General features: G+C 45.0%; 1 protein-coding gene across 2 annotated transcripts; it reads left to right on the top strand.

Annotated features, from left to right (window-relative positions):
* Positions 1 to 439: 439 nt before the first annotated feature.
* On the top strand, positions 440 to 25,482 carry LOC308316299 (putative cytochrome P450 120). Of its 2 annotated transcripts, none has more exons than XM_080764826.1 (11): positions 440 to 845; positions 5,378 to 5,455; positions 5,592 to 5,676; positions 7,322 to 7,357; positions 7,572 to 7,711; positions 12,011 to 12,137; positions 13,227 to 13,371; positions 15,183 to 15,293; positions 16,710 to 16,837; positions 21,828 to 21,903; positions 25,002 to 25,482. In XM_080764826.1, exons 1-11 carry the CDS (start codon positions 599 to 601, stop codon positions 25,137 to 25,139), a joined length of 1,311 nt encoding a protein of 436 aa, XP_080620952.1. In that variant the 5' UTR covers positions 440 to 598; the 3' UTR covers positions 25,140 to 25,482. The 2 variants fall into 2 exon arrangements, with proteins under 2 accessions (XP_080620952.1, XP_080620951.1); XM_080764825.1 differs by having other exon boundaries at positions 21,828 to 21,915.
* The last annotated feature ends 1,283 nt before the right edge of the window (positions 25,483 to 26,765 follow it).

The following is a 26,765-nucleotide window of genomic DNA, read 5'->3' as shown; positions in this document are numbered from 1 at the left end:
AACATCAAAAGTGTTCCTTCCTTGTTGATAACTTCCTCGGTCGTAAAACTGACTCACCTTGTGAAGTGGTGTCTTTGTGTCTGCTTCTAACCTGGCCTGCTGAGTTTTGATAACAAGCAGGTGTTGTCACTTAATTTGCCTATATAATGAGGATGACGTCATCTGACAGTCAGCACTGACTTTATGTTTAGAAAGTTAATAATACAGCACTGAAACTGACAATAGCAATAGTCTGTGGCAAACTACATTAACAACAATAAAGAAAGAAAGAAATTATTTCGGCTAAAATCATAATTTGTTTTTATTTTGGCCGAATTCCCTCCCAGCTATTATTACTTTGCAGCACAGTTCAGTTCACCTTTGAAAGGAGGCGGTGTTTGTCAGTTTGTGCGCAACAGTGCGCAGCAGTACGGAAAGAGAAGAAGTTAATGTAGTTACGTACGACCTCCTCGGCTCCCTGCAGGAACAATGAACATCATGGATTATTTACAACGCCAGCCTCTAACTAAACCGTTTACAAACAATTACAAGGACTGTCTTTAATGCCAGTCGAGTGAGTCATTATTAGATCGCTTTGATCTTTTTGACCATCGTCCTCATGTCCAGCAGCAGATCGCCGGCGGTGGTCCCCGACCCCGGCGGTCCAGTGGTCCGCCTCCCGGTGGTCCCGGGCAGCGTGGGTGCCCCCTGGCTCGGGGACAGGTCGGTGGAGTTCTACAGAGACCCGGTGCGGTTCGTTGAGAGCCGGATCCAGAGCCACCGCGGCAGGGTGTTCTCCTCCAGGGTCCTCAACGCGCCCACCGTGTTCGTCTGCTCGGTGGAGGCGATGAAGGAGTTGCTGTGTGGTAAAGATATAATCAATGGAACAGTTATTGTATTATTATCATATGGTCCGGTTGATAGTGTACGACACGTTATTTATCAATGGAATAATTAGTGCATTAATAGCCATGAAGGACGTTAGATTGAAGTATTTTTTTTTTTACACAGTAAAGAATCTAACAGAGCTAGGCTATAGCCAGAGTAATCTAGTAAGAGAGTGGTGACACGCTTTGATCTCGCCGCAAAGCGGGTGCCTATGGGCGATATAGTTCCAAACATTGCTCCTATGGCTGGAAGTAACTATTCCATTGAGATAGAATGAGCACTTCCGCATTCCATTGTTACAATGAGAGTCAACGGGAGTGTCATTACTACTCTTACTATATTTCTCTGATATTAGCCTACTACTTGAGTGAGTCTTGTCTGACGCGTGTGTGCGTGTCGTGTGTGCAAATGTACGCGCGTGCCAGAGAGAAAAACAATTGCAAGCCTGACCTCAGGTGAACCCTCACTCACTGTGTGGGGAGTGGGGTCATTGGAACAAATAAATAATACATCTCCATCATCACTCCCTTTTATTATGACGCTGATTGGTGTAGCAGCAATAAAACTAGTTGGAAAAATGGTGAGTTGTCTTGTTACCGTTGGTACTTAGTCCCCATTTATGTGGCATGACAACAGTAGAAGAACAAATTCAACCCCATGCTTGTGTTAAAGTTGTTAATTTGTAATATCTATTTCATTTTCAGCATATTGTATTCCATTTGCAGTAGGCCTATTGGGTGTCTAGTCTTCCTTACTGACTGTTATGACTGGTCTGTCTGGTAGCTGTGAGGGGTGGCTTGAAGGTTTAATTGACTGTTATTCACAGTACAGTGAATTCAAACAAAACAAAATAGTACAGGTCAATAGGGGGAGAGGTAAGGGAGACTTTAACCTTTTTTACAGGGGCCAGTTACGAATTGCAGCCTGTAAGTGCTCTTTGAGAGCGGTTTTGAAGGAGTCTAGGGATTCAAATTTCTTAATGGCTGTTGGTATGGCGTGCCACATTTTTGTGGCGTAGGAGCCAAATTAATTTAACCTCTTTTTTTTGAGCCGAACATGAGTTGCTGTAACCTGACGCTGCCAGATGAGGGCGGTATTGCGGAAACATATTCCCCAACACAACACTCATCTGGGATCTCTGACAGAGTTGAGCCCTGAGTCAGATCTGCTTCGCACCGAACCAATCAGCGTGAGCTAAAGGCGGGATGCGGATGTGACGGTATATAGACACGTCGATATGATTGGTTGTGTTTGCACGCCCACACGGTGATAGACAGACGCTCCCATCCAATCATCTACCATGTATCTTGAAAAAAAGGAACAGCCCCGTCATCGAATTTGCTTCCGCGATCCCAGATCCAAATAAGCTGTGAAACAAATTTGTGTAGCAAGCTTTTTGGATCTGGCAGCGTCAGGTTAGAGTTGCTGTGCACTGATCTAGCAATAAATAAATTCAGACTTTACGGGGGCCAGTTTCGAATTGCAGCCGTCCGTAGGTGCCTTTTGAGAGCGGTTTTGAAGGAGTCAAGTCACACACACACACACACACACACACACACTAGGTAGGGCTTTCACTTCTAGTGATTTTTACAATTGCTATTGTTGCCTAGTTTAGTCGACTAGTAATTACTAGTCGACTAGTTGATTAACTAGCCCTACCTAATATATATATATATACCGGTATAGTTGTACAAAAACTGTATGATGACTGTAACTGTAATCTAGAGCCTACGGAAAAATAAATAAATGTTTCTTTCTTTTATTTCTTATCAACTAGTACCAACAAGGTTGACCACACACACACACACACACACACGCACACACACACACACACACACACACGCACACACACACACACTTGGTTCAGATAAGCCTGGTCTCATATTACTCAAAGGTTGACTCACAAGATCATGTGAAGCTTCAGAGTTGCCATGTCTGCTTATTAAGCAACTGTGTGGAATTGTTTTTTTTCTCCTGTAAAGTCGCTTGGACTTTAAATATTTGTACTGTAAGTTACCTATGCAACACTCTGTGAGCTTGTAGATCTTCAAATGGCAGATGTAAAGTGGTCAAACTTAGCCTATAGTCGCTTAATTCTTCTGGGCTTGTTTTCATAGACCCGGCTGCTTGTTTCTCTTGCAGAATCTGGCAACGATGGTTGGTTCTCTATTGATGTGAATGAGATTCCTATAGGGTCTGCACTGCAGGGCCTGCATTCCTGAGGCTACAATGGATCACATGCCAAGTTTTAAAGCAGTGTAGTTCTCAAACATTCTCATGCCAAGGACCCCCATTTGGCCACAGACCCCCCAATCTGAAAAGGTTTGATGATTTATGTAAAAAAAAACAAGAAGAAAGGATTCGTGTAAAAAGAATAATAATAATAAAATTAAATATTTAACATTTTCGATATTTTCTAAATCTTTCAAAACAAGCAGATGTACAAGCTCTCAGCGTGGCATGCGGTGTGAGCTTGTAGATCTGCTATGTTTTAATAGCCAACATGCATAAAGTGGCTAAAATGATTGTGATTTTGTTGAAAAAAAAACAAACTTGTTTCTGGGTGTCCCTGGAACAAAATATATTTTGAGACGTGTGTCCTTGTGCCATAGTCTGAAAACCCACCTCTTCAGACTCCATCTTAGCCCGTAGCACTTGCCCTAGCCTCGACGACGTTACAGGCGTATCCATAGGCTCAACTTATGCAACTTAGATAGCATTTTATGGAGATATAGCACTCTATAGTATATTATAATCCACCGCTCCTGAATGAAGTGCCTGGTGCTGGGAGCACCACCATTCCGAAAAATACATTTCGGAATGGCAAGGTTTCGGAATGGAGGCTGCACCTGGTGAGGGCAGGAGTGGACCTGGTGAGACGTAGGAGGGGCCCGGGCAGGAGTCAACCCACAGAGCCTAGTCCTTCCGCGCGCCAGAATCTGGTTCTCTCAGTCCTGGAAGAGTAGCTCCGGAGCAACGGATTGTGTGGCCCTGGTTTTTCCCTAATGGGACTGATCGAGGGTGTAGCTACTGGGACGTAAATCGGGACTTGATCAATCCCGGCTGGGTCACCTGATTGAGGGGTATGATGTTGCGAGACCCGAAACCTTGATGACCTTGGGATATACATCACTGAGGATACGTCCCGGGTGCATCCATGCAATCCATGTTTCTTAGTTATATACGCATAGTTTCAGAGGCGCAACACTGACCGAACGCTAGGGGGGGATATAGAGCGGCGCCGCGAAGCGGCGCCGCCGAAAAATCCGTCCCCCCCGTCCCCCCCACTACCCTAGGGGAGGGGGGGATGGGGGGGTCTAACCACCAAAACGTGGGGTTATGGTTAGGGTCGGACTACAGAGAGGTTGTTCCAGTGACTCAATCATTGAGTCACTGGAAGCTAAACTATCTGCAATTTCCCCGAAAAATAATTAGCCTATATCTATACAAGCTCCATTAGCAGGCAGCAGCATGTTTTGTCTAAATTGTCTTTGTGGCCAACAAATGTAGCTACATTTGCAAACAGTGCTGTTGACCATGTTGTTACATGGTCCATATAACATACCACCAGACCACCAACAGACAATGCCAATATGCTATATTAACATTAGAACGTTTTAAAGACAGATTAATTATTGACGACAATGCAACCTGTGGGTCCAACGTCACTGAAAACTTTCATAATGGCAATTAAATTTACTCACGAGTGAAATGGAGGATGTAAGAACACACTTTTGTTGTATTAGAGCAGGGTAAATATGAAGTTTTGCGCCAAGGTCTTGTTTATATTCCTCTTTACATAGGTTGTATGTTATTGTCGCAATTTGGTCCGTCTGAGATCTGAGTGAGGGGGCCATCCTGAGTGAGGGGGTTTCTGACGGCGTCGCTTACTCGCTTCCCCTCTGTCAGAGGTGGAAGCTACGCGCAGCCGTCGGGAACCCCCCCAAACCGACTGTCCCCCCCCCCCCTCCAGAAAAGAGGTCTTTCTGCTACAGAAACTGTCAGACGAAGACCAAAAACACTAGCGGGGTTTCTATGTTGCGTTATATTTTTCGAAAGAAGCAACAGCTGTACCTATAGTCTCGTACCAGGCCCAAACTCATCTGGGGGGGACCAATGTGACGCTGGCAGGGGACGCGTCCCCCGCGTCCCCTAGGCTATTGCGCCCCTGCATAGTTTCATTATATAGATATTCCACTGTTAGGTTCTTAGTTTACGCATGATTCATTATGACTATTTGCATTTATCTTCCGATTATTTTTCCCAGATTCCGTTTCTGGTCGAACCAGGCTTTATTCACGGCCCATAACTAAAGCGGCGAAGATTGCGGTTTAGAAAATGTATTCTTTGGGTGAATTAAAATAAGATCGCGAGGCACTTTACAGAGACGGCGTTTATACTTCCAGGTTCACGGCCCTGGACCGTTTGGCCTTCGAAATAAGATTAAGGGCATGCACTGAGGTGAAAAGGCCGGGGCCAAGAATTAATTCATTAATGTCCTGTGTTCCAGAAAAGTCCAGTGTTTTCGTGAAGGACCCAAAGGACATCATGACCAACATGTACGGAGACACTCTGGTCACCACCAACGGTAACACGTACAGCACGCACACACCAGGGATGGGATATGGTACCATTATGAAAATTACATCACCATTACGCTGGCAAAAAGTACTCCCCAAATGGCCCATCATCGTGACTTGGGACAAAATGTGTGTGTTTTCCAGGTGAGGAGGCGTGTCTTCTTCGCCTGTCACTCAGCAGTCTGTTCACGGGGTCATGTCTAGACTCATGGAATGATTACATCACCAGGTAGGACAGAAAAAAACGTCACCATCTCCAACGCATGGAAGAGAGTAAAGATCTGCATGACATAATGAATAAACGCTGGCCGATACGTCTGATGACTGGTTTAACTACATGGTCAGGCATTGTGAGCTTGTAGATCTGATATTTTCAAAATATTTTAACACATTTTATACTTTTGAAAACGTGTGAAATGGTACATTCTGCATAAGGAGTATTTTTTTTATTTTTTTATACCAATACGTTTGCACTTTTACTCAAGTAAATTTATTCTATACTTTTACTTATGTAACAGAGTATTTCTACATTGCAGTATTGATGCTTTTACTTCAGCAAAAAATATGAGTACTTTTTCCACCACTGGTGATTCTCGACCTGTAACGATTTGCAGGTTACCTCATGATTTACGTCATTATAGTGCTCTAAACAAACATAAGAAATCCCATAGAATTCAGACTTGGCTTGCCGCAATGACGCAATCTTCAAAAGCCATGTATTGCGCCTCAAAAAAAAAGATCTAAATCAAACTATACTATAAAAGAAAGAGGAACAAATTGTCTGTGGAACTGAGTCGTCGTCTGTTTCATTTAAAAACAGACGTTTGTTTCCAGAACGGTAATTTCATTTATTTATTTTAAATTTTGGACCGTGTTGCTGGGAATGACCTTCAATCCAAACTCAAACTGTCTTCTTTAACTTCACTCTGGGCCTTTATAAAAGGATGGTGATGAGAGATGCTTGCCAATAGCTTCACCTTTCATTTTACAGCGGTATTATCCTATTATTGGCATATTCCTTCATGGTTTTTATTGTATTTATTTGGTTGTGAACAGTTTTTTTTAGGACTTGAAACTTTAGGCCAGTTTAGGGGATCCCATTCGAGTGGTGTTTTGGTAGTCAAGCATGTATGTTAGATCCCTGCATAAACAGACTCCATAAAACCATGTGCAACACGCCTCCAGTGTTGGAAATGTTGACTTTCTACTCGTTCAAAGTTCAATTCACAAATTTACGTGTTGGGAATACAGTCCAAACCTTAGGAAATCCATTTTGGGACCCCCCTTTACAATTATGTCACATCCATTACCATTATTCAAATGAATTCCTTATTTATTTTTCCACATTTTGGAAAATAAATAGCCAATTTAACACCGAGGTGCCCACAATGTTTAGGTGCCCACTCTTCCTGCATCCTTTTGCAATGTGAAATGCCACCGAATCAGTAATGCTTTCCCACTTTGCTTCTGTACTCTTCCATCGGCGCGCTCCCTACCCCACCGTCTCACCCAATCACAAGCCGCGGCGCTCCTTCCAGCCACTCCCTTCGAGGGGCAGAAGAACGTGGTGGCGTGGGAGAGGCCTAGGTGTCTCCCTCCCCTGATTACATCAGTCCGCCTCCACGGACTATCAGATTTAGAAAAATGTGTTTTATCTCGCACTCTTTTCCCAGATTGTTTTTTTGTTGTTGGTCAAAACAAGCTTTATTCAACGGCCCATAACTAATTAAGAACCGATGGTCGCTGTTACAAAATGTATTTTTCTACCGGTTACAACCGGTTCACGTCTCGGGTCCCGCAACGGGCCATCAAAATAAGGGTTTTCACTGAAAAACACTGGCAAGGGGCTAAGAATGACTGTGTTCCTTTGACAGGGTGTGTGAGCGCTGCCTGAAGGACCTCTCTGTAAGGTAAGACAGTCTGTCTGTCTGTCTGTCTGTCTGTCTGTCTGTCTGTCTGTCTGTGAGTGGTTTGTACACCAGTGAAGATCATTCAACCTTACAATTACAAGTGTGTGTGTGTGTGTGTGTGTGTGTGTGTGTGTGTGTGTGTGTGTGTGTGTGTGTGTGTGTGTGTGTGTGTGTGTGTGTGTGTGTGTGTGTGTGCGCGTGTGCGTGTGTGCAGTGGGCCTCCGGATAGTGTGTACAGTATGTTTAAGGGTCTGGGCACAGAGCTGGTCCTGGGTCTGTTTCTCAACGTCCGGCCAGAACATCAACCGGAGCTGTACCAGGAGATGACTCGTCTGTGTACTCAACACTGGCACGGTAGGTCAGGTGCACACGCTGCACAGTCATTTTATCCTGAAAAGTAGCAGTTTTGGACATACCCGACAGAGTTAAGATATTACCAAGACACTTAGGCCTCTTTTAGACGGCGACCATCTCCATATAACACGTCAAAGTCCCGTTGCGTTCTCATTTTTTTGGACCATTTACATGAGAACGCACACTTGAATGAAAACGCTACAAAGTGCATGCATATATATGCCAGGTCGCTAGGTGGCGCGTGTCCTTGTGGGGTCCGTGTGACGCAGCGCATATATAAACCATAGACATAAGTCACGCATGCGTAGAACTACTTCCGTTCTTCTTCTACACAGAAAGTAAACAAACGTCGCGTCCAGCAAACCGGACTATCCGACATGGTTGTTGTTGTTCGTTTCCCCTAGCAACTGACGCATGCCTATGACACCATGTAAAAACGTAGGACACGGGTGAGCCGACCAAAGCTGACGTAAGCCATGATGTCACAATTTTTGCGTATCCACCGTTTTGCCTGTTTATATGGAGACCATAGGAAACGGCGTTCTAAAAGATTTCCACTCTGGGAGGTGGTTTCACTTCGTTGCGTTTTCACCTCCTGTGGACACGGTTCTCGTCTAAATGACAGCAGCAAACGATACTTTATTTTGCCGTTTTTTATGAACACCATCCTCATGTAAAGAGCACCTTAGACAGCCCACTGGTACGAAACGGGTACACATTTCTAAACTCCTTAAAACCCATTTAGGCCTGACGTCCAAAAAAAAAAAAAAAGGTCTTCTGAAAGAATATATTTTCAAAGATTTGTGCCTCATTCTCACGATATTTCAAAAATAGCAGATCTACAAGCTCGTAGCGCGCCACCGAGTGGCGCGCTACGAGCTTGTAGATCTGCTATTTTTCAATAGCTAAAGTATAACATATAATGCTTAGTTAAAACACCAAAAGGTTCCAGAATGGGTTAAGTGGGCCACGTCACCCTTCCACCATGTAGGCTTTGCCCTGCACTGCCCTCTAGTGTCGTTATTGGGGTACTATTGTATTACTGCACAGAATTGTTGCAGAATGGCATGCATGGAGGGGACACTGCATGGCTCCATTATGCAGTGATTATCACACTCTGGCTCCATATGCAGTGATTAAAAAAACCTGCTCAACGATCATGTCACTGGTAGGCAGGCAGAGTTAAGCAGGTTTTCTTTAATCATTTAATCCATTTTTTGAACTGTCCACAACCCTCCTCATGATGAGACACAAGGCGTGGGAGAAACGGTTTGCTACCATTTCATTAAGGAGCAATTATTGAAGTGTCCTTCAGGACAGGAAGAACACCCCTTTTGGTGTTTTACCCTTTCAGGACCTCAAAGCTGATCTACAAGATTACAACAATGTCACAGAGTTGCAGGTTGTGTGTTCAATTTATGTAAAAAAAGATAATAATAAACAAGAGATGATCACAGTGATCCCCCCCCCCCCCCCCCCCCCATATTAGTATCGTTATTATTTTAGTAACGTGTATGCAGCTGCGTTTGGTTTGCCGTGAGTGTGACTGTGAGTGATCAATGATCATGCTTGTCTGCTGCGCTGCGAGCCTGCACTGTCTCAGACAGTGTGTTAGTCTACATGGCTGCCAGGGATGTATGCCTCTCCCCTCGCGCCCTTACCCATCATCATAGACATGCTATATCTATGGCCCAATCCCAATCCACTCCCTTGCTGACTCAATGAGCCCTCACTGATTTAGCAGTTTAGCTGCGCGTTCATGTGAAGTCTGCGAGGGCTTGAGGGACGTCCCATTTGAAATCGGTAAGTCAGTGAGGGCTCAGCCCCGCCCCTTTATGTGCCCTTTGCCAAAGTCAGCATCGATGCTGACTTTGGGCTGACTTTAGCAAAGAAATTACCCACAGTTCATAGCGTTACCAGGGGAATGAGGGGGATCCTCCAAACGTCAATCATTTAAATATGCAAATTAGTTATGTATCGCGATTAGAATGTCAACAAACACAATAGTGCTTTCTCACTGTTCTCAAAAGGAGACGGAATGGAAGGATATAGGCTATATATTTAATAACAATAATAATAATAAGGGAAACATGATGAGAAATGACTAATGAGCAAAGTAAAAGAATATGGAAATGAAATGGATAATGAATATTATTATATATGAATATTACAACCCATATCACACAGGAAAGTGTATTTATGAAACTAATAATAAAACGATCAGCTTAAATACTAAAATAGACATGATAGACATGTATAAATAGGCCAAGCATGTAGGCGTAGGCACTGGCTGTGAATAAGGACAGGTTTTATAAAGTGATGCAAAGTGTCATGGACTCATGCATGGCGGACTCGTCTTCAAAGTGCTGTCCCATTTCTTTCACAACAATGTGGAGCCCTTGCAGCCTCTCACCCTCAAGCCCTTACAGCTGACGTCATTAAAGTCAATGAGGGTCCAGGGCTCAGGGCTTCAGGGAGGCAATTGGGATTGGGCCTACTATATCTATGCTTCCCATAGAGGCCGCTTTGCCGTCCCATTGGCTAGAAGCAGCCAATCGCGGGGTTGTTGCCAGTGTTGCCAGAAATAAGCCAAAAAACAAAGGCAAAGCAACTGTGGGCAAAAAACAATCCGAGTTTTGCCCGGAAATAACCCTGGAGTCGACATAGGTGGCCAAATTGTCATCTACATTTCACAAGTAGATGTCAGTCAGGTTTCCACCTGACGGGGAAAAAAACCCCCGAATTTCACGCATGCATGTGCGTGTGCGTGCCATGTTCTCCGGCACCTAATCATTTACAAATTAAGCACTGCATGAGAGGCCCATAGCCTGCTAGGGCAGGACTCGCCTATCTCCTGTTTCTGTAGCTGTGAGGCAGCTTGATGTGCATCCCCTGGACATGACGCATCACATGGCCATGGGGATTGAGGAGGACGCTGTTATGTTGCAGGCATATAGATATAAAAACCTGGATACCTCATTGGCAGTTCATTGGAGCGACCTGTATCAAGCCCAACACACACACCGGGTGCGCAGCGACGCGTCACAGGCGAAAATAGAACGGTGGCGTATCGGAGCGTATCAGGCGAGGCGTGAACGCGCGTCGGACGCTGCCGCCGGTGTGCGATAGGTTAATTGAAAATAACGGAGGAGTAGGGGCACGGTGGCACAGTTGGTAGTGCTGTCGCCTCACAGCTAGAAGGTCCTGGGTTCGATTCCCGCTCGGGGCACTGTGGGTGCTGGCGGCGTGTTTCCTCCTCCGCGTCATCGGTGCCCATATACCCGAAGGCGGGGTTGGCGAAAGGGCCTTTCTGTGTGGAGTTTGCATGTTCTCCCCGTGTCCCCTAGGGTAGGTACACTCACAAAAAACATGCAGTAATCCTGGTCTCTAAACTGCCTCCCCCTGGCCAGCCGGGGCGCCTGATGGAGGGGAAAGGAACTGGTTGGAATAACGTGTTCCTTCCACGCGCTACGTCCAACCAGGGAAACTCCCCCCCCCTGTCAGGTGTAAAGGAGCAACTTGGACACTCAGGCATGAAGGGAGCATGAGTTAAGTCCGTTGCTCTCCCCAGGTTGGCGGAGGGTGTGTAGAGCCCAGGATCACAGTAGATGATTGGCACAGGGGTGAAAAATGGGTTACAAAATCGTGGGATAAAAAATATATTAAAAAATAAATAAAAAATAAAATAACGGAGGCCGGCTGTTTTGACGCGCGGCGTTCGCCAAGACGGTGTGTGTGTGGAGGCCGCTTATTTACAGGGAAGGCGGAAGACACGCCACCGCTCCCCCCCCCCCCGGGACTTCTGAATTCAATGCTAAGGAGCTTTATTGGCACGAGGAAAACAAACGTTTTTACGTCGTTTACATTGCCAAAGCAACTATAGGTGCCTCCGTTAAAGAGGGAGTTTCCATGTTGCCTTTCCCTTTTTCACAGATGCTCCGGAGCCGCAGGCAGCCGTACAGTACATTCATTGTTGTTCTGACGTCAGAACAGATATATGGGAGTTGTTTTGGTTTCATTTTGATTTCAAACTCCGGGTGATTGTAATCTGTCTCTCTGGTGTCTTGGTACAGTGGACAGAGTAGATACTAGTAGGGAAATAGTAGCTCAGTTTCCACTTAATGTTGTGTGCAGTGCACGCAATAGTGTCTCTTCTCTAGGGAGACCCGTCTGCCTATATGACTGTGCTCGCCGACTAGCTGTGCCTGTATACTGGCTGGTCGACATTTCTCTTTGTTTTGGATTGATTAAAAAAAAAAAGCTATAAAAAAAAATAATGGATCCAAATCTCCCCTGCAGGTCTGATCTCGGCTCCAGTGAGTGTGAAGGTCCCGCTGTGGTCGTCCGGGTTCTGCACAGCCCTGGAGGCCAGGGACAAGCTGATGGACATCATCAGAGACAAGCTGCAGGACAAAGACACTCACGGGTATACATTGGGTGTTATTGTGATGTCCGTGTTGACATTTCGTTCACTTTCGTTTCACTCAGCAAAGACATCTATCTGTCTGTTTTCACAGCACATTTTGATTTTAGTTTTAGTCATAGCTTTTGAATACAATTCCATTTAGTTTTAGTCATATTTTACAATTTTAGTCATCTGAAAGGTTTCAGTCTATAGTTGCAGTCTAGGCCAGGGTGTTTTCGACAGGTCAATTATAGCAACGTAGGATTTGTTGATTTCTTTTTAGGGGCGCCTATGTCCAGCTTTGAGGGTTTGTGTGAACGCAAACATTGTCTTAACACGAACATTAAATGCCATCGACAACGGGTGGCCATTTTGAGCTTTTGTGTAAACACAAACATTGCGTAAACAGTAACACAAACATTGAAGACAAAAGGGAGGACGCACATTTTTGATTGGCCAGAATGAGATGATGTATGATGATGTACACTTTTTACAGTATGATGATAAGAGCGCCCCTCACTTCACACGGGTGTGATTTTTTTTAAATGTCTTTTGACTAGTTGAGAAACAGTGAACTGAGTTAGAGTTAGAATGTCAGGAGGGGGAAGTGCACCGGATTGTCTGGCTGAGTAATTATGATTAGGAAAAACATTAGTAGTCAATGGACCATTGGTTGAGAAACAGTGGGATACTGTATATACACAATGGGATGCATAGTAAGTGTTACAAAAGTACTATTCTTAGCCCATATCCACACCCAACACAGCAGTGGTCCCCAGGTTGATTCTATAAGTCAGGGTGGTGGTCCCCCTCGTTCACAATCAGTTGAAAATCCCTGGTCCCTGTGATTAAATCCACAGTCAATTTTTTTTATTTTTGGCAGGCTTTGATGCTGTCGCAAATGCCCGAGTTTAACTTGGTTGCATTCTGAAAATATCCGATCGACAAGCTGTCGCGATGCGACACAATTTCTTGTATCTGGGGGGTCCCTCGCACAGAATATCTTCAGGTAAAGGTCCGATGCGTTATTCATTTTGGGGGCCCGATCCTTGACGTGAAGTTTGAGATCCGCCGGTATGTCTGTCCTCATGTGCCTATGACGATGTGTAGGTTTGTGGGGTCGCTGCGGTCGCTGCCACTTCCTGGTTCCAGCTGTGCGTCTCAACATCTGCTGCTGTTCATCTCCGCTCTGATCCCCAAAGCGCTGGCCTCCCTGCTCACCTCCTTCACGCTGGCACTGAGTGGTCCCCACATGGTACAATACATGCACTGAGTGGTCCCCACATGGTACAATACATGCACTGAGTGGTCCCCACATGGTACAATACATGCACTGAGTGGTCCCCACATGGTACAATACATGCACTGAGTGGTCCCCACATGGTACAATACATGCACTGAGTGGTCCCCACATGGTACAATTAAATACATGCATGGAACATGCACACATTTTTTTTACCCCATTCTGACCTGAGATCAGATTCTATAAATGTCTTCTACATCCTGACAGTTTTCTGAAAAAGCTATGTTTCTGTGTCAGTCGCACACACCAAAAGGGGTTCCTGACAAAAATGGGTTCATTCTTTCTTTGAATCCACAAATTGCAATACATTTTGCAGGGAGACAACTGCAATGGGGTTGACACTATAGTTCATGGGCACCTATAAGGAATAAGGATACACATCTTTCTGTTATGCACCTTCGTCTAGGGTGAAGGTAAACAACATAATGTGAGAGGAACGGGGTTGAGAAAGAACTTTAGTTCATTGTTGTAGCTCTTTTTTTTCTTCCGTTAGCAGAGACAAAGTTCACATTTCCTTGTTCTTTGGTTCACAACGGTATAGTATTGGCTTCAAGGTGCAGCCGGTTCTATTCTAAGGAAAACGGCTCTAACTAGAAATTTAAAAGTTTACCCCAAAACTAAAGTCCCTAACGGAGAGTTAAACAAAAATACGATTCTAAATCCCTAGCTAACCTATAACTAACCAAAAGTACAATAAAAAAAGATTGGATCTTGCTGTTCTCTCGTGGTCAATTTATGTACAGTACATTGCCCAGGCTTCCACATATCGGTGTGCAGAATCTACATCTGTACCCAAGATTTGTTATGATTCTAAGTAATGGTTGGCATGGGGGTTTATCTTGAAATGCCTGGTCCATGTACGCTGTACAGTATACACATCAAAGACACGGGCCTGAGCCCACCTTCAGTATCGGGACCTCCTTGTGACTGGTGTCAACAAAAACAATATTGGGTGTATTCGCCTTCGGGATGCTAGCAAAGAAAATCAAAAAAAATCACATGCATAATTAAACCAATCTGGTATAACACTTTTTAATGTGTATACGTACATTGCGGCACTGGGTGGCATGCAACAACAACACACACACACACACACACACACACACACACACACACACACACACACACACACACAAACGCTTTGTTAGTATGTTTGTTTGGACGTAGCTGTGACAGTTTTCATTTTGATTTAGTTTAGTCTTTTGAATGAAATGTAATTTTGTCATTTTAGTCACCTGAAATGTTTTAGTATACCGGTAGTCTAGTTTAACGACTAAATATATATATAAATATATATATATATATATATATATATATATATATATATATATATATACTATTCACTATTCATTCCTTTACTCATAAAGTCATAATACCAAAATCCATTTCAAAAAATTGCTTTCTCACTGTTCTCGGGTCAAATAATGATATGCGATTAAAATGCGATTAATCTAGATTAATTAATCGCAAAGCCTCTGATTAATTAGATTATTTTTTTTAATCGAGTCCCAGCTCTAATATATATATATATATATATATGTATATATATATAGCGGTGCAGTGGTACAGTGGGTTGGGACTCGGCACTCTGGACCCATTTTTATGACTAAATATGAATTTATTTTTGTATTGTTGTTATTATTATTAGTTCAAGCTTGTAGATCAGCTATTTTCACTAGTTTGGGTCCCGGGGAGATGTCTCGTTGTAGTGGAACCAGAAGTCCTTATTTGGTCAGACACGATTCAGCGTCGCTTCCTTTCAGGAAGAGAGCCGACGGCGAGCCAGGGCGGAGCCTAATCACCTCCACAACATCCTGTTGGAGGTTCAGAGACTCTGGCCTCCGTTCATTGGTGGACGCAGGATAGCCAATCGGGTAAGTAAGAAAGTCTTACACACAGATCCGCCTAAACTGACGCTGCCAGATCCAAGAAGCTTGCTACACAAATTTGTTTCACAGCTTATTGGGATCTGGGATCTCTGGAGCAAATTCGATGACAGGGCTGTTCCTTTTTTTTCAAGATACTTGGTAGATGATTGGATGGGACCGTCTGTCTATCACCGTGTGGGCGTGCAAACACAACCAATCATATTGACGTGTCTATATAGCGTCACATCCGGTTTCGCACACGTCCCGCCCTTAGCTCACGCTGATTGGTTTGAACCACGAGTGGTTCGGCGTTAGCTCAACTCCCTGAGAGATCCCAGATGGAGGCTGTGTAGGGGAACATGGTTACCCAATACCGCCCCCAGCTGGCAGAGTCAGGTTAAGATCCGCCACCAAAGCGTTGATAAGCAGAACCATATAAGCAGAGACACAGAGGTTAGAGGCAGAAACCTCTTATCTTAACTTGGGTGTGCTTTTTTTCCCCCCGTAAATTAATAACCTGCTAACCTATACTTGATCCTACTGCAGTGTCACACAAAAGATTCAAAAGTGGCAGATCCACAATCTTGTAGATGTGCTACTTTTGCTTAAATTTTTTTTTATTTGAATCCTGAAAAGTTACAGAGACGATGTTCTATATTATCAATGAAACCATATTGTATACTTTATACTTATATAGCTATTTAATTGTACAATAGCAGTCACTTCAGGACTAGCTATGAGCTTGTGTGTGTGTGTGTGTGTGTGTGTGTGTGTGTGTGTGTGTATATATAAACATGTTTGCTTCTTTGTGTCCCTGGCACAACATATTTTTGAGATGGGGGTCCATGGCCAAATTCATAATCACTTTGGGGGTCCTTGGCATGAAAATGCCACAATTTTTGTATTTTTCCAGTTTTTCATGTGTCTATGAGGTGACAGTACTTCATTAGACACCCTGGAGTTGTTTTTATGTGCAATGGTGTATTGACTTTGTATTTAGGGTTTCTTCCTGGAGGCTGAACCCTTGACAGTCAAACGGGCCAATGAAGTAAACAGTAATATAGCGACACCACACTATCAGCCCCTCCCCTAACCCCTCCCCCTTTATCATACAACTACAGCTGTGGGTGCGTCCTCAGTTCAGGTGTATCACCACCCATCACCACACACCAGGCAATCCAGGCATACTTAATGAGCTGGTGGGCGTGTCCACATAAAAGCATGATTTTAACAAATACTGTACACTTTTTCGAAAAAGTTCTTCCCCCTTATATTGTAATAATACCTATAATGATCATGTTTTAGGGTGGAAAAAAATGGTGGCACTCCATCTTTAAGAATAATGTACTCGTGCGTGTGTGTGTGTGTGTGTGTGTGCGTGCGTGCGTGCGTGCGTGCGTGCGTGCGTGCGCGCGCGTGCAGGACTCTTCGTTGGCAGGCTTCCATGTACCAAAGGGCTATGCTGCCATGTACGTCAGCCACTCTGTGCACCGCGACCCGGAAGTGTTCCTCGAGGCTGACCACTTCCTGCCCGGCAGATGGAGCGGAAGGTCAGGCGTTTATGTGACATCGCAGCCACAACTATATACACTCGATCATACCACAGCGTCGCACAAACATATATATCTAAGGTTAGCAGATCTACACAAGCTCCACGCGTGGCACGAAGCCACACGTTTTGAGCTTGTAGGTCCGCTACTCTTTTGCCACTTTGCCGACGCCTATATACCGAGTGGCGAAAAAAAGCTTTTCTGGCCTCGATTGTCCCACTGTACGGAAAGCTGTCATCCTCTCGTTCTGTCCAAAGTTGTTTTTGTTTCATAAAAACGGACATGCAGAGGCTTATAGCAGCAACATGGCGCCCCTCGTTGTTGTTTTAGTAAGATTTAGTAAGGGTTTGTTTACATGGTGGGTTGGGTTGGGTTATAGGGTACTAGAGTGATGGTGATAAAAAGATTCCTTGGTGGTGAAAGTACTCTATCGTGCTAAGTAAGTGTGTGACTTGTGACGACTGATTATAAGACCACCCCCATTCTTCAAGACGCATTTGTGGAAAAATAACATTGACCGTCAAATAGTCTAGTCCCCGATGATACCGGTAATACGACCCAATTTCTTAGGATAACAGGCCAATGGGGTACTTCCCCAGAGTTATTTTGGCCAGTTGTTTGTTAAAAAACGACCTCGGAAATGAACTATATAACCTTGGAAATTGCTGTGGAAAAGGGAAATGGATTCTTCTCGGCACGGTGAAAAACCTTCCAGTGAGCACCACGCTGCATACCTTTTGCCCACACCTACTGTACATATAGCTATGGATGGGACAATGTGAAAATGCCACGTTATGATTATGACCAAAATAGTGAATTATACGATCTCTGCGATACGATTACGATATGAGTGGGGTTTTTTTTTATCACGACAAACGATAATAATGATTATCATTCCATCCCTATATCTACCTAACACCATGCCAAAGGTCATTCCCTCTGCGCAACACTGACAAACTCATATACATATACACACACACACACACACACACACACGCCATTCGTTTATTTTATTTTAATTCATTTATCTTTCCTTTTTTATTAACTCGAAAATATATCTCGGCGAGAATGTGATATGAGCATGTCAAAAAAAGTACGTTTCTAATGCATTCCCGTCAGAAGTTATGTCTATCTCCTTGTTGTCCCTCTCCAAAATCCCCTGTGCACATTAATTTGGTGATGGGCCTGCAGCCAATCGGCAACACACACACACACCAGCACGATCGCACAATTTGAGAAAAAGGTTAGCTCTCTCTCTCTGCGCTGTGTTGCGCTGCCCTCGACAGAACCCAAAGTGCTATACTTCTCCAGCACAGCAGTGCAGAACCGAGAGAGTGACACATTCTTTTGGATGTACTGTAAACTGCGCAGCTTTTAGCTTTTCTGATCGAATTTGCGGATCGATTTTTGTGTGTGTGTGTGTGTGTGTGTGTGTGTGTGTGTGTTGGGAGAGACGAGAGAGATTGATAAAGAGCGGGGGAGACGCGCTCTGATCGAGACGGTTCTTTTTAAAATTAATTAGAAACAAATGGTCCGGATGTTCGCTCGGAAATTCCTGCCGAAGTTCGAGTCCTAAAATAAGGGCTAGGGCTAGGGTACAGCCTTAACACACACACACACACACACACACACACACACAAACACACACACAAACACCGTCTTATAAAGGGTTCTCCTATACAGAGCCACAGAGTAAAAAAAAAGAACGACAAAAGACAAGATACAGATTTAAAATGAAACATCGGACTCTTCGGGTTCGTCAAACGGTGTCCTTCTTAAGTAACGTGCTAATAGACTCTTTCAATGTGCTAATGGGACCTTTCTCCTTGCCAGCGACTCCTCCTTTGACCACGCTGATCTCCAGCGGCAACATCTCCATCGGGAGAGAATTCCTGTTGACAAAGTACGGAATGAGCTTGTCTTTGAAGTTGTGCCTGTAGGTGTGCAGGTCTTTGCCGGTGTCCGGGTCGGAGAAGGTCAGCTTTCCTTTCCTCCAGTCCAGTCTGACTCTGATCCTCCGCGGCGGGCTCTTCGCCGCCGGGACGACGTGTTGGTTCCCCCGCGACGACTGCGCGCTGTACTCGCCGTTCTCCAGGCGTATCCTCCAGAAGTTCCCCGGTCCCCGGTTCCCCTTCCTCAAGAAGGACTCGTCCAGGAGGCCCAGTGACCAGCGGCTGATGTTTCCCACGTCGACGTCCCAGCTGTGAAGCCCCGAGTCGAAGCCCTCGGAGCCCAGGACGTAGCCGTAGTGGTCGAACCTCTCGGGGTTGTCGGGCAGCTTCCTCGTCTTCCCGTGTCCCACGCTGGTCAAGTCGTCGGACACGGTGTATGCGGCGTGGGCGGTGTTGGGGTCCAGGAGCACGGGGCTGTAGGAGACCATGCCCTTCATCTTGTACCACACTCCGAAGCTCAGGTTTCCCAGGTGCTTGATCTCGTCGATCAGCGCCCCCGGGACCGGCTGCGGCTCCGGCAGCGCGAGCTGGAACCGCCCCATCGTGGTCTGGAACTTGCGCAGGAACAGGACGCTCTCGGCCGCCAGCTCCTGCTGTATCATGTTGATCGTGTACAGGAGGGTCGATATGTCTCTGTTCACGTCGTCGACCTTCTCCTGCATCATCCGAGTCTTCGCGGACTCTTCCTCCAGCAGTGCGGCGACGCGACACTGCTCTTCCTCATGCAGGAACTGATGAAGCTTGTTGAACTGCCTGTTGATCTTCCTCTCCGTGCTCTGGGTCTGCGCCTTGATGTGCTCCGCCATCTGGTTGTAGTTCGCTTTGAACCTCTTGAAGACCTCCAGCTTCTCCTCCAGGACCCGGAGCGACTTCTCGACGAAGACCCTGTGATCGAGCGCCGCCTCCTCGATGGGCTTGAACCTGTGCTTGGCGTGCACATTGGAGTCCCGGCACACGGTGCACGCCGGCTGCTGGTCGTCCACGCAGTAGAGCTTGAGCACCTCGTCGTGCGAAGCGCAGAGCACGCCGAGCCTCGTCGGAGACCTCGTCGGAGACCTCGCCGTCGGGGCTGTGGTCGGGGGGGCGGCGCGCGGGAGCGCGACCGCCGGGGGCGCGAGCGGGGTCTTCACTACGTCGTGGTCGGTGCTACACTGGCTGTGGTGGCTACATGTCCGGAGGACGGGGTGTTTGAATCTGTCGCGACAGCACGCAGGACAGGACGAATTCTCTCCCATTTAGTCTGTCCTTCCCGAACGAAGGTTTGCGAAGCTCGAGACGCCCGTCAATGTTCCCTCCGGCAGCTGTGGAATGGTGTGTTCCACTTGTCTCTCGAATGTCCGTGTGTGCGCTTGCGTACGTGTGAGAGCATAATGTGAGTTTCTCCTCTTGTTCCGGTTTCAAGTCCCAATGTCCAATTTGTAGTTGACGTCACGGTTATGTCAGTGTGACGTCACCGTGTGACGTCATTGCTTTGGAGAGTGGGTTCTGGTGACCTCATGTCCTAATATGCTAATCTAACATAATTTATGTTGCTTATTGCCATCCAGTTAGGGCTAGATCAATTGAAAATGATGAATGAAATGATGAATTGAAAATGGTGGACCCTATTGAGGACCCTATTGTGAACAAGTGTAATGCTTTACGGTGTCATCCACTCACAGTGTATTGAGTTGTCCTTGAAATGTACTGTAATTCTGCAATCTGTTAATAATAACACGGAGCCCGCCAGAAGAGGGTTTAATTAGTACCCTAGCCCGCCAAACACGAGACTCTCGTATTCCAGGGCTTGTATTCTTCAATCCATGTTTTAATCCGATCGTATCGTTAGCTACTGTTTGCTAACGCAACAACACAAAGAAGTGGGACAGTGGCCATCTTTCAAGATGCTGCGCGCATCCACTTCCATTCTAAGCCCTGAATCCAAAGCCCTGTATCTCAGAAACGACATTGAGGGGGCCGTTTCTGGTGAAAACAAGGGTTTTTTTAACGGGCTGTAGCGCAGGCGCAGTAATAATCGCGAGACAACAAGAACAACCGGTCAAGAGTAGGACACCACCACACACGGCAATTTTAATGGTGGCGGATTATAAATACTTCAATGAATCAATCATTGGAATAACGTGTTCCTTCCTTCCACGCTCTATGTCCAACCGGGGGAACCCCCCCCTGTCAGGTGAAAAGACTCCTCATGCACCGACGGAAGCATGGGGTCAGTCCGTTGCTCTCCCCGGGTTGGCAGATTTGGCCCAGGATTACACTAGACTTGACATTATTGACACTGGGTTAAAAAGAAAATGGGTTACAACCATAGACTGTAAAAAATATGGACAAAGCGTTCTCCGGGTCTAACATGAACGTAAAATGAAGCCTGTCAGTCCTTGCATTGTAAGTCGCCATCTTTCTAGATCCGTTTTGGCCATTGGCTGGCCCAGACAACGAGGTGGGACTTCCCCCCTTCTTCTCCGTTGGTTTTTATTTTGACTCGAGTGGGAGGGGAATCCCGATCATAGACTGTAACGGTAGCCACGCCCCTCAGAACATGCGCGACTTTATGGTCATTTTTTTAATAAATGGGACCATAATTTTCCAAAAAGAATATTATGACATTAGAAATGAGACTTTAAACTAGTGACTGGAAACAGAAAGTATTCATGACCATGTTTATTAAGGTAATACAGTCTAGGTGAAGTTGGGCCCAAATACATGGACTTCAATGGGGGTATGGGTTTTTCTGGGTCCAATGACAGCGCCACAACAGGCCATTATATGAACTTTCAGGAAATCCCGATTTCCTCAGTGGCTTCACAAAATATCTGTCTGACTGCCCCCCTGGTTACAACAAACATCGTGGACTGAAACATTTTAGAAGGTTAGTGAAAAGCTTGAAATCGCTGGCAAGGGCTGCTACTGCATAGCCTATGTTCTAACTCTGGCAGTTTGAAATAATGAAAGTATTAATTACATCTGTGTGTGTGTGTGTGTGTGTGTGTGTGTGTGTGTGTGTGTGTGTGTGTGTGTGTGTGTGTGTGCGTGCGCAGGAACCAGGGTCAGGAACATCTCCTGTGTTGTCTGGGCAATGGACCGCGCAACTGCATTGGAACCAAACTCAATGAGGTCTTCCTCAAGGTGTCTCTCTCTCTCTCTCTCTCTCTCTCTCTCTCTGTACTAGGCATGTGGAAAATAATCGATATGTATCGATACATCGATTATGACGTGCGCGATGCGAGTGAATCGGTTCATTCACTGTGTATCGGTAAAATTGACGGGTGAAATATCGATGGATCGTTCGCGGAGTGCTTTCATCGGTACAATCCGTGGTTGCACTGTTTTTTCATGGTAAATTTCACCCTATCCTGTGTTTCCGAGGCGCATTGAACGTACCATCAGAAAATGAAGGAAAAAAAAGGTCTCTCGCAGCCAGCTCCGCACAGTGTGCGGCTGTGCGCTGCGAGCACGCAGTCAATGAACAGAGTTACAGAAGCTACCGTACGACGGTGCAGAGTAGACACGTTGAGTTGACTATAAAGAGCACCCGCGACGAACAGAAGTGAGCCCCACGCACAAAGGAAGCACAACCTTTAGCTTTATAAAATAGCTGTCCGTCGATCAGTTGACTTTTCACTGTAGCGCTGCGTGCTGCTAATGATCCACACTCCACAGCTGTTCTAGCTGATTCTCCGACGCGAATCTGCGTCGCGACTCGCGATCATCAATTTGTAATTAAAGAAAGCTTCTGCAGTCTGCACACACGTGTACAACAACAACAACGCCACAGCTGGGTGTACTGCTTGCGTTTAAAGTCGTTTACAACCGTTCCACAACTTTCCACTGTCCAGCTTTCCCCTGCTATTCTCTGAGATAGAAGCCTTATTTATATTCTGCAGCAAGACGGTGTCGCACGCCTAAAATTGCAGATCCACAAGCTCACAGCGGGGCGTGGATGAGACGCGTTGTGAGCTTGTACATCTGCTATGTATTTATAACGTTAATAATACATGGAGGCCAGGGTCTTCAATGTTTTTTAGGTCAAGCCAAGGACCACTTAGCTGAGAGTGAGAGATCAAGCAGGGACCCCCACTATACATAGGCAATTATATTATAAAACTGTGTTGCAGATTAAACTACTTGTTTGACAGCACTACGAGTGTGACCTGTCATTTTTGTTTTGTTTATTTGTTTCTTTTCTATTTATATGTTGGTAACATTAATTGAGCTATTACATAGGCTATTACATTTTAATCTCTTGAACCCTCTATACTCAACCTCAAATTGACCTTTGAGATATAATTATTATACTATAGCCTATGATTATTAGTAATCTAACAATTCCACAATAACCAGCAGAGAGCAGACCCTTTGTTTACTTACATAATTCTATAAGTTGGGTTGTTTGAGATACAGAGCTATAATACTAACCTACGGTAAAACAATAAATTGCTTTGAATTTAAATGTAATGCATTTTTACATGTTTTGGGAAATTAATAGAGCTTTAATATAAATCCTTTCTATTGTGATGAATCGCCATCAAATCGCATCGTATCGGTAGAGGGGTGAATCGCATCGTATCGCATTGATTTGAACTAAATGGTTATCGCATCGCATCGCATCGGGAAGAGGGAGAATCGTATCGCATCGTATCGCCAGGGGATTCCATGTATCTCTAATGTATCGTATCGCTGGCAGTGCATCGAGATGCGTATCGAATCGTGAGATGAGACGAGATTCACATGCCTACTCTGTACAGTATGTCACCTTTACACCACAGCTGCTTCCTTTCCTCTATCACGTTTGCAGTACACCCACCCACCATCTCCATCACTCTCACATTGACATTTTCACTCTTTATCTCAGTGATTTCTTTTTGCCCTCGTATCAACCTCATTATGTCCGGGATTTCCAAAAAAAAGAGAGAAAGGAGCCGATCTGCAAGCTCAAAATGCGTCGCTTCGGGGCTGCATTCCGAGCTTGTAGATCTGCTGCTTTTGACGCTTCTGTGTGCCGCTGCGCTATGATCGAGCGGGGGCGCTAGTTTATGAGAAGAAGATTTGTTTTATTTAACCCATTATGACCTGAGATCAGATTCATACGAGGTTTCCACTGGACACACACACACACTGGTCTGATTAACCCATTCTGACCTGAGATCAGATTCTAAAAATGTCAGTCGTTCTTCGATTTTTCAAAAAATAGCAGACCTACAAGCTCGTAGCGCGCCACTCGGTGGCGCGCTACGAGCTTGTAGATCTGCTATTTTTCAATAGCTAAAGCATAACATGATGCTAACACCAAAATGGGTTCCCGTTCAGAATGGGTTAAAGAAATATGGAGATAAGAGGACTCTGCGCCTAAAGCAATGAAATGAAGATTAGGTTGAACATTGGTGAATGGTGGCAAGGTCATTTAACTGCAGTGGTTATAATAACATAGTACATTTACTCAAGTACTGTACTTGAGTAGAATTTTGAAGTACTTTTAACTTTACTGGAGTATTTACTTCTACTTCAATACATCTTAGAGGCAAATATTGTACTTTTACTGCGCTACAACGATTTACTTTTACTCCACTACAGCTATTTACTATTTACAACTAGTCACTAAAAATGGACTTTGTCGATTTTGAATATTATTGCAAACGTACACTAACCACTTCAGCCCTATACATTTTGGCCATTTGAAAATAGCCTAGTTCTACGAGCTTGTAGATCAGCTATTTTCAAAATGTTTTTTTCTACATCTTTACATTTGAAAACGTCTGAAATGGTATATCCTCCATAATGAATACTTTTTGGTATTTTTAAGTACATTAAAAAATATATATATACTAATAATTTTGAATTCCATACTTTTAACAGAGCATTTCTATATTACAGTATCAATACCTTTACTTAAGTAAAAACATGCAAGTACTTTTCCCCCACCACTGTTTAACACCCATTTGGGGCGGGAACCCCTTTGGGTGTTAGCATTATGTTATGCTTTAGCTATTGAAAAATAGCAGACCTACAAGCTCATAGCGCGCCACCGAGTGGCGCGCTACGAGTGGCGCGCTACGAGCTTGTAGCTCTGCTATTTTTGAAAAATCGAAGAGCGACTGACATAGAAAACATGGCTTTTTCAGAAAACCTGTCAGACATTTTTAGAATCTGATCTCGGGTCAGAATGGGTTAACCATTATTGTCTACATGTGTGTTGATTGTTTGATTGCTTGCAGGCGGCCTGTGTCTATCTGTTGGAGCACTATGACTGGCACCTGGACCCTCCCTCTCAAGACCTCGGGTACAAATGGCTGCCGGTGTGTCGTCCATCCAACCACCTCACGGTCTCCTTCAGCAAACTCCCACACACATAGACTGTAAACCGGACCAGGCCGCGCTTCTCAGAGTGGGTGCGTGGCGTGGCACCTAAGGGTGCCCAGTGGCATTATCTACAATAAGCCGAGAGGACATATAGGCCTGTCCAAATCCATTTTCCGCCTGGCCAAAATCCACACACTTGAGGACAAAAACAGGACCTGAGCGCGGCCCTCAATCGCCCCATTGGAACGCAAATGCATGATTGCCTTTCAGCCTTTGTATCTGTCTGGCAGTGGCAGGTATTATCTCTTTGAAAACCTTTATAGTCCATGGGCTCAGACCAGGGTTTTCCACTAGTGAGGGACATTCAAGGTGGCAAATGCTATCATGTTTTTTTTTTTTTTTGTTAACCCATTCTGACCTAAGATCAGATTCATACGAGGTTTCCACTGGACACACACTGGTCTGATGAACCCATTCTGACCTGAGATCAGATTCTAAAAAAATGTCAGTCGTTCTTGGATTTTTCAAAAATAGCAGACCTACAAGCTCGTAGCGCGCCACTCGGTGGCGCGCTATGAGCTTGTAGATCTGCTATTTTTCAATAGCTAAAGCATAACATAGTGCTAACACCAAAATGGGTTCCCGGTCAGAATGGGTTAAAGGTCTATATCCCTATAGATAATATTTCAACACGATAGCAGTTCCCAAGTGGTGTAGCTTAGTTGAAGTTATCCGCCTTCAAAGACACCAACTATATAGATTCACAGAATGAAAAATCGCCCAACTGTTTTTTGTCAACACAGAAGGGAAAAATGAAGAACTATCTGTCTTTCACTCACTTTTAACCAATGAACATCACCATAATCATCACTGTCATATCGATATAAATGATTCGGTATTCGTCATCTTCATCATTTATCATCACATAATCGATCCGTTTCGCTTCAGGTTCGTAGCTTGCACGTTTCTGTGCACTTTAATTTGTTGGCAAGGCAGGAGCAATCTGAAAGCTTGCAGGTCCCGTACACACTTGCAGGCCTTAAGTTCCAGCACAGCCATTTGTGCTGGTGCCCCCCCCCCCCCCCCCACCCAGTCTAAAATCAGCATACCTATAAGAATAATGGATATGTCATCCATATCAGTTGGGAGCCCAAATGACTATAAATGTCAGATTGCTGGGCATGGGGTCAGATCAACATATGGAATAAATTCTGTATACTGGCCATATATGGAGCGTGTCTTGAGTGTACAGGGTTTCATTAGGTCAGATCAACATAATTTATGGAATGTCAGAACAGGTCAGCTCCATATATGTTGAGATCTAATGGTGGGCGGGGGCAGTGTATTGAATATACAGGGTTTGATGAGGGCCCAGCCGCCCAGGTATAGGCCGGGCCTTCATTTTCGGGCCTGTTGAGAACTCTAGCAGGCCCGTCTAGAGTTTAAATGGACAGGTAAGGTATCAGTCAAAATGGAGGCATCGAAGAGGAAGGACGGGTGGGGGAAGGCTCAACATAATGGAACGTTATTGGAACAGGTCAGCTCCCAGTTTTGAAGTCTCCATAATATGTAGATCTAAGGTGATAATCCAGTCTTCTCCATGTATGGCTCTCCAGGGTTTTTATGAGGGCAGTGTTCGTGATCTTGAGGGCATATATGGATCGTGTCACAAGGCGTGA

The sequence above is a fragment of the Protomyctophum bolini genome (assembly GCF_963924005.1).
Source record: "Protomyctophum bolini genome assembly, chromosome: 5".
In the NCBI taxonomy this organism is placed as follows: domain Eukaryota; kingdom Metazoa; phylum Chordata; class Actinopteri; order Myctophiformes; family Myctophidae; genus Protomyctophum; species Protomyctophum bolini.
The sequence above is the reverse complement of the archived record's forward strand: the minus strand, read 5'-3'. Positions and strand labels throughout refer to the sequence as shown.